The sequence below is a fragment of the Borostomias antarcticus genome, assembly GCF_949987555.1.
Source record: "Borostomias antarcticus genome assembly, contig: scaffold_70, whole genome shotgun sequence".
NCBI lineage: Eukaryota > Metazoa > Chordata > Actinopteri > Stomiiformes > Stomiidae > Borostomias > Borostomias antarcticus.
The window spans coordinates 1,154,855-1,170,000 of record NW_028176049.1 but is presented as its reverse complement, the minus strand read 5'-3'; the positions used below and the strand labels follow the sequence as shown (position 1 = coordinate 1,170,000).

Here is a 15,146-nt window from a genome sequence, read left to right as displayed (position 1 = left end):
CCTTTAAACAGGCAGGATCAGAACCGGTGAGGGGAACCTTTAAACAGGCAGGATCTGAACCGGTGAGAGGAACCTTTAAACAGGCAGGATCTGAACCGGTGAGGGGAACCTTTAAACAGGCAGGATCTGAACCGGTGAGGGGAACCTTTAAACAGGCAGGATCTGAACCGGTGAGGGGAACCTTTAAACAGGCAGGATCTGAACCGGTGAGGGGAACCTTTAAACAGGCAGGATCTGAACCGGTGAGGGGAACCTTTAAACAGGCAGGATCTGAACCGGTGAGGGGAACCTTTAAACAGGCAGGATCTGAACCGGTGAGAGGAACCTTTAAACAGGCAGGATCTGAACCGGTGAGAGGAACCTTTAAACAGGCAGGATCTGAACCGGTGAGAGGAACCTTTAAACAGGCAGGATCTGAACCGGTGAGAGGAAGTGATTTGCATGGGGCATTTCTGTCCACAGCTAAGATACCGATCTCTCTCTCTCTCTCTCTCTTCTCTCCTTCTCTCTCTCTCTCTCTCTTCCTCTCTCTGGCCGGTGGTGTGTGACAGTGTTGTGTCCAGTCTAACCACTCTTGGCTTGGTCAGAGCAGAGAGGACACTTTCTGGTCACGCTATGTCTGGAATGTAGCACAAAGTCAAAGTCTGGGAGACACACAAGGGTGGCAAGAGGACACTACACAGAGGGTGTGTGTGTGACAGAGAGAGAGAGAGAGAGAGAGAGAGAGAGAGAATAATTCTACCCCTTAAATAAGACACTTTTGTTGAGACTGCAGTGAGAGTTATGTGCTAGCTAACTGGGTAGGAACAGAACACAGCTCTCACCTTCTCTATTTATGACAGAAAATAAAAACATAAAAAAGACAAGTCATCAATTTACAGAGGGAGGCTAGGGTGATATGAGAGGGTGAGATGGTGGTGTGTGTGTGTGTGTGTGTGTGTGGTCATGTGTGTGGCTTGTCTGCAGGTTAAGCAGGCCACAGTAAGATCAAAGGTCGGAGTCCCAGACTCCTGTTTGACCTCTGGCACGAAGCTGGATTCCGGCAGGTCATTCATCTGTAGAATGTCTCCCAGGAGACGGACATAAGGGCCCGGGCCTCGTACCCCAACCAGGCCCGTCATCGTCAGCCGCAAGAACATCTGGACATTGGGCCCACAGGACCCACTTAGAGTTCAAGTGAAAGTCAGTGTTTGGACATAAAGGCTCCATTTTTCTCTGAGTGATCAGTCTCTAAGAGATGCAACTGTGCCTCCAACACACACCATCCTCACAGTCTGACAGGCTGGCCTTGAACATAAAACCCCCATCTATCATCCCACTCTCATCCTCTACCCCTTGTGTCTTCTCCTTTTATTTCTATCATCCCCCTCTTTAACTCTCTCTCTCTCTGATCTGCATTCTGCCTCTATTTCCTTCTCCTCTGTTCCCATCATCCCTCTCTCACGTCTCTTCTTTCTTTCTCGTCTTTTCCTCTCTCTCCTTGTTTTATTCGCTCTAATCTGATAAGAACAATGAGATGAAGAGCAGATGCCCGTGTGTGTGTGAGTGTGTGTGTGTGTGTGTGTGTGTGTGTGTGTGTGTGTGTGTGTGTGCGTGAGTGTGTGCGTGTGTGTGTGTGTGTGTGTGTGTGTGTGTGAGTGTGTGTGTGTGTGTGTGTGTGTGTGTGTGAGTGTGTGGAGGCACGCACATGGGAACCAAGAGTCCTATGAAAACAAGGGAGGCCTAAACGTGGGGGTCACTCTCAGGACAGGGGACTTTATCACATTTCCGTGGTTTATTTCAACTCCCGGCAATATGGGCCGGCGCTTCTTCACTGGCCTCCACAGCGGCCCGCACCGGCACCAACACAACGCCGTTACCAGCGGTGAGCAGAACGCCATGGCGTCCTATAGGCTCACGTCCACTATGATCTCATCAGGTAGGCCGACAGGAAATGAAATAACCAGCGGTGCGCGCCTCAAGTCAGGGCCGGGGGGGCCACGGAGGGAGGGGCCACACATCGGTTACATCAACAGCAATAAAGCAGCAGCAACAGCGATAGCGTCTTAAAAGACCTTCGGTGATTGAGGGCAGAGTGGGGGGGGGGTAGCGAGGGGGGTTGGCGTTCGGAGCACAGCGCAGAGGCTCCGCCCCTACAGACGGCCCGGTATGGCGCAGCGGGGCCGGGCGGGGGTAGGACGGGGGCAGATAGAGAGTGGCAGAAAGACAGTGACGGAAAGAGAGCAAATGGAAGAAGAGAGAGGGAGAGTGAGAGAGAGAGACTAGCAGTGAAAGTGCACGCTAACACTTGCGTCTGTAGGGCGGGATATTAAGGAGCATGAGACGCAGACCACTGCGTTCGGGGTCAGGGGTCAGGTCACATGGGTGGTGTAATTGGCCTACCAGTCCCTCGGCGCTCTAACAGCCAGGGCACCACGTACGGCATCCGACCTACGACCTCCGTTCGGCTCACGGGGGCTCTAAAACATCCCCACAATGCCAGGGCTGAACTTTGACCTCTGGATGTAGGAGAAGACATCAGAGGTGGGGGCGACCACCTCTTCTACAGAATAACACCACTGTCTTGTTCTGTTGGAAAGACGTGTGAAAACCTGTAAGGTGAAATGTGTTTTTTACACAAATAGCTCATCAAACTAGGCTCGATGCTCCTAGAAAAACGAGCCCTTTACAGTGAGAAATGTTTCCCATCTCTCTGTAGGTGTTCTGTATTAAATAATAATGCCCGTCCGGGAAGCAGTCTCCAGTAAAAGCCTACAGCTGGTCTCTCCCTGGTCTCTCTCTGGTCTCTCCCTGGTCTCTCTCTGGTCTCTCCCTGGTCTCTCTCTGGTCTCTCTGGTCTCTCTCTGGTCTCTCCCTGGTCTCTCTCTGGTCTCTCTCTGGTCTCTCCCTGGTCTCTCTCTGGTCTCTCCCTGGTTTCTCCCTGGTCTCTCTCTGGTCTTTCCCTGGTCTCTCCCTGGTCTCTTTCTGGTCTCTCCCTGGTCTCTCTCTGGTCTCTCCCTGGTCTCTCTCTGGTCTTTCCCTGGTCTCTCTCTGGTCTCTCCCTGGTCTCCCTCTGGTCTCTCCCTGGTCTCTCTCTGGGCTGGAGGGAATGGAGGAGGCCGCCTCCAGAAATGTGACCACACTGGTTGCTGTCAGAAACGCTTTGGAGAGCAAGTGCACCATAGACACACGTAACACACACACACACACACACACACACTCCCTCTTACCTGTTACGTAAGTACGGCCAAAACAAGAAGCTGTCTTCCTGAGTCATCTCAGCGGGGGATATACTGTAGCTGCCTGAGTTGCTAAGCAACCAACGCCCAGCCCCTCTGGTGTGTGTGTGTGTGTGTATGTGTGACAGTGTGTGTAGGTGTGTGTGTGTGTGTGACTGTGTGTGTAGGTGAGTGTGTGAGAGTTTATACGTGAAAAGTGTCTGTAAATGAACTACAGACCGTGAATGTAGTCCTGTTTCACTAGTGTTTGTAGGCTTAGAGCTGCCAGGGTGTTACAGTTCGCTTAATCATTCTCAGAAGAAGAGGATTAGAACCTAGTCTGACTGGTTCTTCAATGAAACCTAGTTTGTGAAATGCTCCATTCCCACCTGCAGTGTGCTGTGTGTGTGTGTGTAATGTATGGCAGTCAGTGAGTGTCCAATGCTTCCACATCTATTATTGTTTGTGTTTAAGATTTTGTTGAATTATCTGAACACAAATAGTCATTCAAATGTGAAACACCACTGCAAGTCGTTTATGATGACCAGCCACCTAACACTAACCCCCCCCCCACACACACACACACACACCAATACTGCCTCTCTCTGAAAGGCCCACATCAAAAGATAACACAACATGATCTACAGATCTGGTAGTCAGTTTGCTCTGGTCAGATCACCACCATCATCTAATCTGTACAACCGGCGGGAATACAACCATCTCATCTCCACGCCAACGCTTCGCCTGCCGCTGCTCGCTGACCTGCAGAAGCTCTGCACACACACACACACACACACACACGCAAACACACACACACACACACACACGTAAACACACACACACACGCAAACACACACACTCGCAAACACACGCACACACACACATAAACCCATATGATTGCAATACACTCACACATACACACACCTGTGAACCCCGCATGAAGTTAACTGTAATAGTATGTACTGTAATAACCACTATTCGTCATCTAAATACTTCAAAAAACACATCAATTTATATATTCACTCTAAACTTTGAAGGGCTCCCAATAAACATAATTTTTCTGTATGCATTTAATATGACAACACATTCATCTGCGTTCCATAGCCACTCTAAGCCACACAGTCACTTCAGTTGATGCATTTTCAATGCAAATCCATCTGCAAACACTATAACTGGCCTGTCTCTCTACTGAAGACCCTCCAGTCTTCCCTTACCCTGGAGGGGAGGAGAGGAGGAGAGGGCCAAGTCTTCCATTACCCTGGAGGGGAGGAGAGGAGGAGAGGGGAGGAGAGGGGAGGGCCAAGTCTTCCATTACCCTGGAGGGGAGGAGAGGAGGAGAGGGGAGGAGGGGAAGAGGGGAGGAGAGGGCCAAGTCTTCCATTACCCTGGAGGAGAGGAGGGGAGAGGAGGAGAGGAGGGGAGGAGAGGAGGGGAGGAGGAGGGCCAAGTCTTCACACACCAGAGCATCCGCTGGTCTTCTGAGAGGAGAGGGGCCCTTTAGAGCATGTCATTTCAGCAGCCATACGCCAGCCATCTGTGACAGTGAGTGTGTGAGACTGTGTGCGTATGTGTGAGACTGTGTGAGTGTGTGTGTGTGTGACTGTGTGAGTGAGTGGGGGGCAGGGGGGGGGGGGGGACCGTGTGTCTGTGTGTGAGACTGTGTGAGTGTGTGTTGGCTGCAGCAGGCCACAGCTGTGGAATAGCAGTATCAGTTATAAAGTGAAATGTCTGACAGACGACCACCAGGCCAAGAGTGAACGGGGAGCAGAGAGCAGAACTTCAAGACCAGATTGAAATTTCCAGTCATAAAATACCATTTATTTTTCAAAGGACTGCCATTAGCAACCTTCCTGATGCCTGGTCAGACAGCTCATGTTTTATTCATAAGAGTTGACTGGCGACGGACATTGTAATAATGCATATTCATGAAATAGAATGCCTGGGTTGCATAATAAAGATGTAAAGCCTGTTTAAATTAAATATTTGTTTCCCCAGATGTATTTGTAGCATCACATGGTCACATTTCACAGGCAATGAGCAAGTGATGCTCATGAAAATCTAGTTATTTATGCAAATTAAGGGGGAGTAAGAGTAGGCAAGTACACATAGAACCAGGGAGTTAACATCGCTCTAGAGAGAAACAAACATGCTCAATCTCCCAGCATGCCTTTCAACAGGAATAGGGTGCCATCTAGGGTCCCCAACAGAGCACAACAACTACAACGTACCAAGCCATTCTGGAAATGCATTCTTAATTTAATTTCCAAACAGGGTTTCTAAACAGAACATCCAGTAGGAAAAATCAATATAACCAGTGACAATTTATTGGCCAACTTTGCAAACAGTGAAAATACATATACATCACACTGATACTCACAAACAGACGTTTTATGTCAGGTTCAAATTTAACAGCTGAGACAGTGTTAACCAGTTTGAGAATTAAATCTGATTGTTTAGACACATTCCAACCAGAACAACGGTTCTTGTTGACTGCTATTTTCAAGATTTAACATCATGTGACTCATGACAAGACAAGCGTCTCGTCTGTTCAGTCGAACCTGGCTTTCCATACAGCTGTCCAAGAGAGGATGAAGTATCTGGGCTGAACTACATCTTAAGCGCTTAAATATCTTCTCAGTACAAACCCCCCTGACCCAGTCTGAATTCTCACATGTTCCCTTCCTCCCGCCCTTTATTTGACAAAACCCCTGTTCTGACTGGACACAGCAGAGTAGAGAGCCACAAACTTACACCAATCAAATCATGTTACCTCAAGGAAGGGAGGGAGGACGGAAGCAAGGAATCATTTTTGTTTTTCAGACACGGCCTATTCACATCAGGCAAAGAGCTTTCTGGTACACGGGCTAGCTATGTTGGTCTTCTACTGGGCGTCAAGTGGTTTCCAGTGCTCCCAGTGCTGCTGGTTGGGCGTGTGTAGCGGAGGTTTACTGGGTGATGCCGATGACTCCGCAGGCCAGACGGGCTCCGGCGTTGCCCGTCTTTAGGCTCTCCTCGTCGCTACCTTTCCCCAGGTCATCGGCCTTCTCGTGGATCTGTGGAGGGAAGGTCAGAGGTCAACAGGAGCGAGGGAGGGAGACAGGTCATAGAGGTCGCAGGCTTTAAGAACATTTCGTGTTACGAACACTCAGCTACTCATACATTCAGTATTGCCCCAAGTTAAGTCTTTAACAAGACTAAATTCTAACAAGACTAAATTCTAACATAAAAAACGGTTTGTAAACATGCATAGAGAAGTATACAGTGGGGAGCTTCTAGCACTTATCAGTGCTGCAGCTTTTCACCATCCTGGTATTTCTTTAAAAGTGAACATGCTTACATTTCAGCTCTATAACCTCTGAAAGTGAGCAAATGTGTAGAAAGTGAGCATGTATGCAAAAAAACAAGCTAGGCTGATTGAGCTGCAAGGCTCCCTTAAGAGACTGCATTTATTTTAATTTTATTTAGGAGTTTACTACTTTACGTTTATTAATGCTCCAAATGTTCTGTATTTTATTTCTCAATAAAATACATTTTGTTCAATGATAAAGCATTATTATTAGTCTTGCTCAGAGATACCGTGAGATCATGAAACCATAGTAGGTGTCATAGAATTTACAACTGGCCTCAAGACCTTTCTATGCCAAACACCTTAAACCTTTGTCCTCTCTCTCCTTTTGTAATTCACCACCTCCAGGAGGTCCACACACCTAGAAATGTCTACTCCAGAAAAAACATCCTTTGTCTTCAAGAAATTGCCGCCTTTTCCCATGTCACGTCTGTATTCTCGGCCATGCCTGCCATTTCATATGACGTACAATGGGTTAGCCAATCACATCCTGGAAGCGCCGTACCTGTGTTTTGCTTGAATATAAGGCAGCGCAAGATCAGGAGGCGGCACTTCTTTGGATGAACCACTCATGTTGCGTTGTCCAGGAAGTCCTTGCGCTCGTATTGTTTTCTCAATAAACCAGACTTAACCTTTTGAGCGAATCTTGGTAAATCCTTTTTGACTAGATCAGTTAAATCCATTACATAGGTCAAGGTCATCATACCGTCAAAATCTCATACCGGCCCACGCCTAGCCTAATCTGACATGGTGACCATCGTGAAAGACCAAAGAAATCATGAAATCTATAAGAGCCAATAGGCTGTGTGTCAATGAGTAGTATTACTACTCCCTCTTGAGGCTGCCAGGGGTATTTCCCAAAATACCGTTGAGAATCCTCAGGTAAGATTACTACTCCCAAGGGCTCCCTAGTGTAATTAGCATGGGTGGTGGGTTAGGACTCATCTCTGCTACAGCCAGGGAAAAGATACCATACACACATGGTAAGCACAGAGACTCAGGAAGAGCTTCTTTCCGCAAGCCATCCAGCTGGTACTCTTATCTAATGCATCCATCCTCAAAGACCAGACTCCGGTCCAGATCTGGACCGAACCACAACTGTCTCCGGACTCTAGGCAAATATGGGCCTACTTTTCATTCCGAGTCAGAATTCTCCTCTTTCTCCCCTGCAACCCTCCCCTTGGAATGTCCTCTGCTTTGAGGGCGTTGGCAGGGTTGCTTTGAGGGGGTTGCGTTGGCAGGGTTGCCAGATTTGGGTGTTCCGTCCATGTGGGCCACCTTATGATATTGGGCGGTCGGGAAATTGTCAATCCGATCTGGCAACACTGGGATCATGCGAGTTGAGACAGGAGGAGAGCATACGAGACAGGAGAGGAGATAAAGAGGAGAGGATAGAGGAGGTGAGGAGATAAGACAGGAGGTGAGGTGGGAAAACAGGAGAGAAGACAAGAGGAGAGGATACAGGAGGAGAAGATAGCAGACAGGAGAGAAGACGAGAGGAGAGGATACAGGAGGAGAAGATAGCAGACAGGAGAGAAGACGAGAGGAGAGGATACAGGAGGTGAGAGGATAGGAGACAGGAGAGGAGACAAGAGGAGAGGATACAGGAGGAGAAGATAGCAGACAGGAGAGAAGACGAGAGGAGAGGATACAGGAGGAGAAGATAGCAGACAGGAGAGAAGACGAGAGGAGGATACAGGAGGTGGGAGGATAGGAGACAGGAGAGGAGACAAGAGGAGAGGATACAGGAGGTGATGAGAGGATAGCAGACAGGAGAGAAGGTAAGAGGAGAGGATACACAAGGTTGAGAGGATAGGAAGTGTTAATAAATGTTATCACAAACCCACATTCACATAAGTTCTGAATACAGGTCAGACATGAAATAAAGATAGATTTGAATTTCTCCATTACAAGGTGAGGAGAGGAGACAGGAGTAGAGGAAAGAGACAAGAGGAGAGGGGATAGGAAAGGAGGATATAAGGAGAAAGACTTGAAATCGTTTGATTCACCTTTGTTGGGTGTGTGTGTGTGTGTGAACTGTTTGGGGGGGTGTATTTGTAATATAATTGCTTTCGTAAAAGACGTTATTGGGGTTAAAATTGTGGAACCTTAGGATTTGTATTTGAGTACCCCTGCTCTAATGTATAGACCCACTATACCCAGAGGATCAGGATATCTAGTGTATAGAACATAACTAATTACAATGCAAATGTCAACCCCCCCAGGATTATTTATTATAGCTATAGCAGGTACATAACTCACCCATGTACATAACTCACCCATGCCCTCCCCCTTACTTACATATTGTGTAATTTGTGTTAATTTGTAATTTTTTAAATTTTTGTAATTTGTAACTTGTAAATTTGTAATTTGGAAATTGAGTATAAGAGTGTGTAGCATAATCTTGGAGCTAGCAGGAACATTTCACTATGACTGTACGCCATACAGTACATGTGACAAACAAAAGGAATCTTTTGTTGAATCTTGAGCGGTAGGGCGATCCTTGAAGCCTGGGTCCAGACATTCAAATCCACCCACTCCATCGAGATCTCAATGTTAACTGACACTATCTGATATCAGGCTAACGTCATTGTTGACTAGGCTATTTGGTAGAAACAGCCTAAAAAGGTTGATGATTGATTTTGGTAGTCTACTATCACCCCTATAGTTTATCTTGGTACAAAATAGATGGATGTAGAGCACGTATTTGAAAGTGAAAGTAAGTTTGTGCATTTCATTGTTACAGCCACATACAAACAGTACACAAGATAAACTGAACTCAGTGTTGCCAACTCCTCTGTTAGGAAAGTAGCTGTTGGCTCTCCCAAAAGGAGCTAGAAGTAGCTAGATGACAATCAACTAATTTGCCTAATAGGCATTTCTGAAAGAGGCAAAATTACTAGAAAAGCAGTTCTTGCTCAGACTGGTCACGTGTCCACTCATCCCGCTAGCTGCTGCAGCTGGCTGGACTGCTACCTAGGAACTGCTACCCGGGGACTGCTAGCCGGGGACTGCTAGCCGGGGACTGCTAGCCGGGGACTGCTATCTAGTCAGATTGGCTGTATGAGCGCTGTGAGCGGTGAGGAGGAGGAGACGGCAGCCCTCACTGTACGCCTCTCATGAGCTCGGTTGTAACGTGAACCGCGGAACGGGATATGTTAGATGCTTCTGCAGAGCTCTGTCAACACAATCATTCCCCAAATGACCAGAAAAACTCGCTAGATTTGTCGCTGGTCGCTTTTGACTAATTAAGTTGCTAAGGGGGTCTGGAAAGTCGCCAGATAGAGCGACAAAGTCGCCAAGTTGGCAACACTGACTGCGCTGTCTTTTTCCGATCTAGTTAACGTTACCCATGATATCTCTAGCTAAAGAGACCGCTAGCTAGCTGGCTATAAATGCTAGGTACTGTAGCAAGACAGCAAGAGCTAGCGTAGCTAAACGAGAGTATATGCTCCAAGCACAGGCCTTTCTTTTGACAACTCATTAGACGTCTTATTTCATTCCACGTGACTCTGTTCTCACAGACCCAGACACCACCCACTTCAAAAATTCACCCGATCTATACAAATTACTTATTTTGGATTCAAAACAGTTAATTTAGACAAAAGGGTGACCAGTTTGCACCCCTGCTGTCTGTAGTGAAAGCAGCAGCCATGCAGTAATGTGACCATCTCCAGTGGAGCTGCAGATGACAGGAAGGTTCCCTCCTTACCACCATGGTTCTGCCGATGATGGACTGAGCTCCGGCGAGGGTGATCTGTTTGTCCTCGATGCTGATATTGGCCACGTTGTCGCCTCCCGCAGTTACGTTCCCCAGGTCCCCAACGTGCCTGGAGACACAGAGTAGACAGAGTAGGATCACTGATCTACCGTCGGCTTCTGCCATTTGGGTGATGATGAATCAGGTAGGTGTTGTGTGTGTGTGTGTATTTATGTTATGCCAGGTGCAGACTAGAGGATTTGAAGCCCAATTTTAGCTCCGATTCACCCCTCCCGACAATCGGGGGGGCGTTCCTGAATCAAGGCTTGTCGGAACCGATTATCTGCCCAAATGATCCTGTAGTGTGAGGTGTTTACCGACCTAATCTTAACGTTCCCGACTGATCGGAGTCTCCCCGATTTTGAATCGTAAATATCAAACATGTTTGATATTTATCCTTGGGACAGCGATGGAATAGAGTGGAAACCCACAATAGCCAATGTGAGAGCTAACTGGGAAGCATCACCAGGATTGTTTGTAGCTAGGCGACAGTAACATGACTGCCAATAACAATAACAAGAGGAGCTTTGTCTCCAGAGCTAGGTGGACAGTCCAAATGGAGGACAAGCTTGTTGAGTTGTGGAGAGAACACGAGTACTTGTTCAAAGTATCCTGCAAAACATACCATAACAGGACTGACAAAGAATAGAGTTGGGCCGAAATATCCATGGTGAGCTAGCTAAAATGCTAAAGCTAACATAACATTAGCTGTAAACGTTTAGCGTGGCAACGTTATGTGTGGCAGAGAGACGTTTGGGTAAAGCCTTTATTAGAAAACATTTAATTGCAGTTCAGGAAGTGAAGACCATGTTTGTTTTGATCTGAAGTCACGTTTGATAACACGAGTTTCTGAGATCGCATTTCCCTGGAATGAATCGCCACTCTGAAATCGTGTAGTGTGCAGTCCTGCATCTTGACTGAATCGTGGAGTGTGCGTTCTTACGATTAAAATATAAAAAATCGGTTACTATTATCGTTATGTCTGTGGTCTCCCATGTTTATAAAATCGGTTAAGATCTGAAAATCCTCTAGTCTGCACCCGGCATAACTCTCACCAAACGGCGAGATCTTCGGGTCGATGCCAAAGTGCTTTGCAGCTTGCTCTCCCGAATGTTCTGTAGCATACTGCAAAGCTCTTTAAATTTCACATCAAATTTTCTTATGGTCGGCGCCACGTTTGTTACCACCTCAAACAACGTGTCAAGCTTTTTTCCCCCTCACCTGTTGACCCGGCCTGTATAGGGAGCAGGCCTGTATTTGTCCGAGGTTGACCGTGCCCCCGGCCATTATAAGAGACCCGGCCTATAATTGAATACAGGCCACTATTAGAGGATTTATGGTAATACTGTGGGGTGCTTCCTATTGTTGCACCTGACTGTGTTTGATGTAACATCTTATTGATTGTATGTTTTTTATAAATATTTTCTGTATACTTCACCTTGATGCAGGTGCTATGTTGATCTGATTGTTGACCTCTGATGATTGAATGATTGAGGGGCTCCGCCCATATGCCCCACTCAGGTCTGTGTCTCTGTTTAAGACTGCAGCTGGACATGTTTGTTTGACCTGCCCTGACGAAGGCCTCTTGGCCGAAACATGTAGGCATTTTTAAATGTTCATCATGAACTAGCCCAATAATAAAGGCTTTTTAATTTTGTACCAGCAGAGCTGCCTTAGTTTTTTCTTTTCCATGGTAATATGACTCCCTGCTAAAGAGCACCTTCTTGGTTCACCTGCCTCAACCCACTTGAGCACCCAGTCTGCTGTTTTGTTAGATACATTATTCATATTTTAGATGGATTTAAAATGTCCTTATATTTCCCCCGCCATCAGGATCACCTCCAGGGAGCGGGGGATGGAGTTGTATTTTCAGCTATATTTTACCATTTTCAGTAAATTATGTAGAGTATCGCAATATGTATTGCATTGCAATATATCGTGAAACATCATATCGTGACCCATGTATCATATGATACGCATCATATCCTTGTCAGTATCCAGCCCTACTTTGAACTAGCTCATGTAAAGTGTGAACTTGCACAAGACTGCTCAGATCAGTTAGGGACTGATCGTCATTTAGAATGAGGGGTGACTGGCAGACAAGGCGTGACCCTCCCTTGGACAGAGGTCAAATCGAGTCAATGGTTTTGTGGCTGTGCAACTCCTCCAACACATCCGACACAGTCTTCCATTTTCGAGACAGCAGCACAGGTTTAAAGTGGGCCCCTAGTTTTGCTTATTATATTATTATACAGCCAAAAAGAAATGACACACCAGGTCATACAAAACAGCTTGCTGAGTTCCGAAAAGCTGAAGAAACCATATTATATTTCGATCGATTCAAATTTGTTTGACCCTCCCCTGGACTCAAATTAAAAAAACAGTAACTCTCCCTTGGACTAAAATTCAAAAAGAATGACCCTCTCCGGGTTTTCCTCTAGTGAACCCCTCCCATAAATGTAAAATGGTCCCTTACCGGCTAACAGTCTGGAAAGCAAGGTTAGTCAGATCCATATTCCTTTGGATCTAAATAGCCAGAGTTCAACAGGGACAACACCAACTAACCTATGAGTCTTTTACGAAATGCAGTTTAAGATTAAATAAAGAATGAACTGATGTGACTCACCTGACTTTATCAGTGGGTCCTCCGTGGGTCATGTTGTCAGGGTTGAAATGGGGGCCAGCACTGATGCACCCTGGGACATCAGAGAACAAGGTCACTGACAACAGTGGCTTGAAACAGCCCTCCCCTCCAGATGGACAACGAATGACAGTGTCAGAATGACACAGCATGGTTCTCTGATTAGTGTGTTTTAGGGGTTACAGTGAAAATGGATGAAGTACAGGATGGTGAGATGAGGAGGGCAGTGTAACTGGAGCCCACACAGCACAAAACGTTTGCCAGATGCTAACCATTAGTGTTGTCCCCAAAGGCGTGGACATGGAAACCATGTTCCCCAGGGGCCAGACCTGAGATCGCTCCTGTCACTTTGACTGGAGCTGCGTCACTCTGAGACAGAGACACAGAGAGAGAGAGAGAGACACAGAGAGAGAGAGAGAGAGAGAGAGAGAGAGAGAGAGTGAGAACTTGGGTCAAACAGACACAATAGCTAATAGTTATAAGACCATAACACATCCTACAGCGACCATTACCGACAGAGAATGTCACGCGGTTTGCCCAACGTCGTGCCAACGTATCGTACTTGCTATCTGGGTGGGAGCGCCTGCAGGTCAACTATGAGATAGCGTAGCTGGCTAACGTTACCTAACGTTATTACAAAAGCAAGTCAGCTGGCCAAGGCAATGAGTCAGCACAATATGGTCATGGCAAGCCAAACGTTATAGCTAGCTAAAAGACTCTTTTGAAAAAGAGGAGCAAGTCACAATGAGATAAACCAGTACTACAAAATATTAATCAAAATGAACAGCTATAGCCAACTCACTATATCTGGTTACACAACACGCGTCTAGCCATGTCTTACGTTATATCTGGTTACACAACGCGCGTTGAATGGGATTTACAAACCAAAGTGCTCCATGTCGTTTGTGCTAAACAGACTGCGTGAAGGTGATCATTACAAACGCTGGAGCAGGTGTGAGACAAGCCAGTATCACAGGTTCACAACTTTACTAGCTAGCATGCTGAATCATTATCAGTTATGAATGGTCAAGACGTCCAGTTCATAAGTGGTGCTAGTGGGAGCACAAGTGAACCGACAGGCATGTCAAGTTAACGTTAGCTACAATTCTAACTTGCTAACCAGAATTATAGTAATTTAGTCCTATAGTCTGTTTACAAACTACAATTTATACGTCATTGGTAAGGATGTTGCACAACATAATTAAGTGATGGTAAAACATAGGTCATATGAAACTGTCTTTTTAAGCTGTTTGATTCCAATGAACCTAACGAAAGCACTTTTCATGGATGGCGGCCCACATTGCTTAGCCACCTAGCTAGCCAGCTCGCTAAACCCAAATGCATGAACCAATCTCGAGATATTTTTACCTCTTGCACAAAGAACACTGTTCCAGTTACGTCTCCTGTTCCTTTCAGCACACACACGGCTTTTAGCACCATCTTTGCAACTTGGGGATTGTTCACAGTTACGCGTTAAAACGTATGCAACACTGAGCGCAAATGTTCTTTCTTGCAGCAAAGCAACTACTTTTCAGTTTAGCATGATATATTAGTATCCAATCACAAACGGGGTGGTGGATAAATACGGATTTGATTGGCTTGTGCAGACCGTACGCTGGTTGGACCACAGCCGTGTACTAGAGTTGCGTCACCAGGCTCTCCCCCAGCGTCAGTTGAGTGGTGAGGTCTGAGGGTGAGTTTAATCTGAAAACGTTGGGCACCGTTTTGCTACGGTTTCCGGGTTGAAAGACAAGTTTCCTCAAAACGGTTCTAGGCTACTTGTTTGCTGTGCAACATAAACTGATCAGTTGTCAAAACTAAATGCCAACAAACTGGTTATGTGTTTCAAAATAAATGCTCCTAATAACTATGTGATTCTGACTGCCTGTCGCAATATAGCACTAGGTTTATGGCCATCCAATCACGAATTACGGTAGGTAGCGTAACTTTAGATGAACACATTTTTTATCTGTTCTTTTCACCAACTAGTTATATGCTGCGAGTACATGCACATGCTCCACGGATGTCTGTAACAAAAGTGTAAAAATGATAGGCCGATGTGAAATAACCATTTAAATCCAATTATTTGACAGACTGCAACTAACATTTTTAATGCCACCGCTTCTTCCTCGGCTTTTCTCGCATTACTGGCAGACTCGGCTAACGGGTTTTTGGAAACAATAGCAAGGGGCATCCTAGAAT

At 46.3% G+C, this 15,146-nt stretch overlaps 1 protein-coding gene across 1 annotated transcript; it reads right to left on the bottom strand.

Moving 5' to 3' along the window:
* Window positions 1-5,499: 5,499 nt before the first annotated feature.
* sod1 (superoxide dismutase 1, soluble) lies at window positions 5,500-14,473 on the bottom strand. Its single transcript, XM_084462792.1, has 5 exons — window positions 14,313-14,473; window positions 13,217-13,313; window positions 12,930-12,999; window positions 10,256-10,373; window positions 5,500-6,250 (listed from the first exon to the last, which is right to left on the bottom strand). The coding sequence occupies exons 1-5, from the start codon at window positions 14,382-14,384 to the stop codon at window positions 6,143-6,145; spliced, it is 465 nt and encodes a 154-aa protein (XP_084318918.1). The 5' UTR covers window positions 14,385-14,473; the 3' UTR covers window positions 5,500-6,142.
* Between the last annotated feature and the right edge of the window lie 673 nt (window positions 14,474-15,146).

Excerpts from the sequence above, each read along its gene's own strand:
- sod1 (XM_084462792.1), bottom strand. The coding sequence starts at position 14,384 with ATGGTGCTAAAAGCCGTGTGTGTGCTGAAAGGAACAGGAGACGTAACT. Across the intron at positions 13,000-13,216 it reads CTTTGGGGACAACACTAATG|GGTGCATCAGTGCTGGCCCC; the intron begins GTTAGCATCTGG and ends CTGATGTCCCAG. Across the intron at positions 6,251-10,255 it reads TCATCGGCAGAACCATGGTG|ATCCACGAGAAGGCCGATGA; the intron begins GTAAGGAGGGAA and ends TTCCCTCCACAG.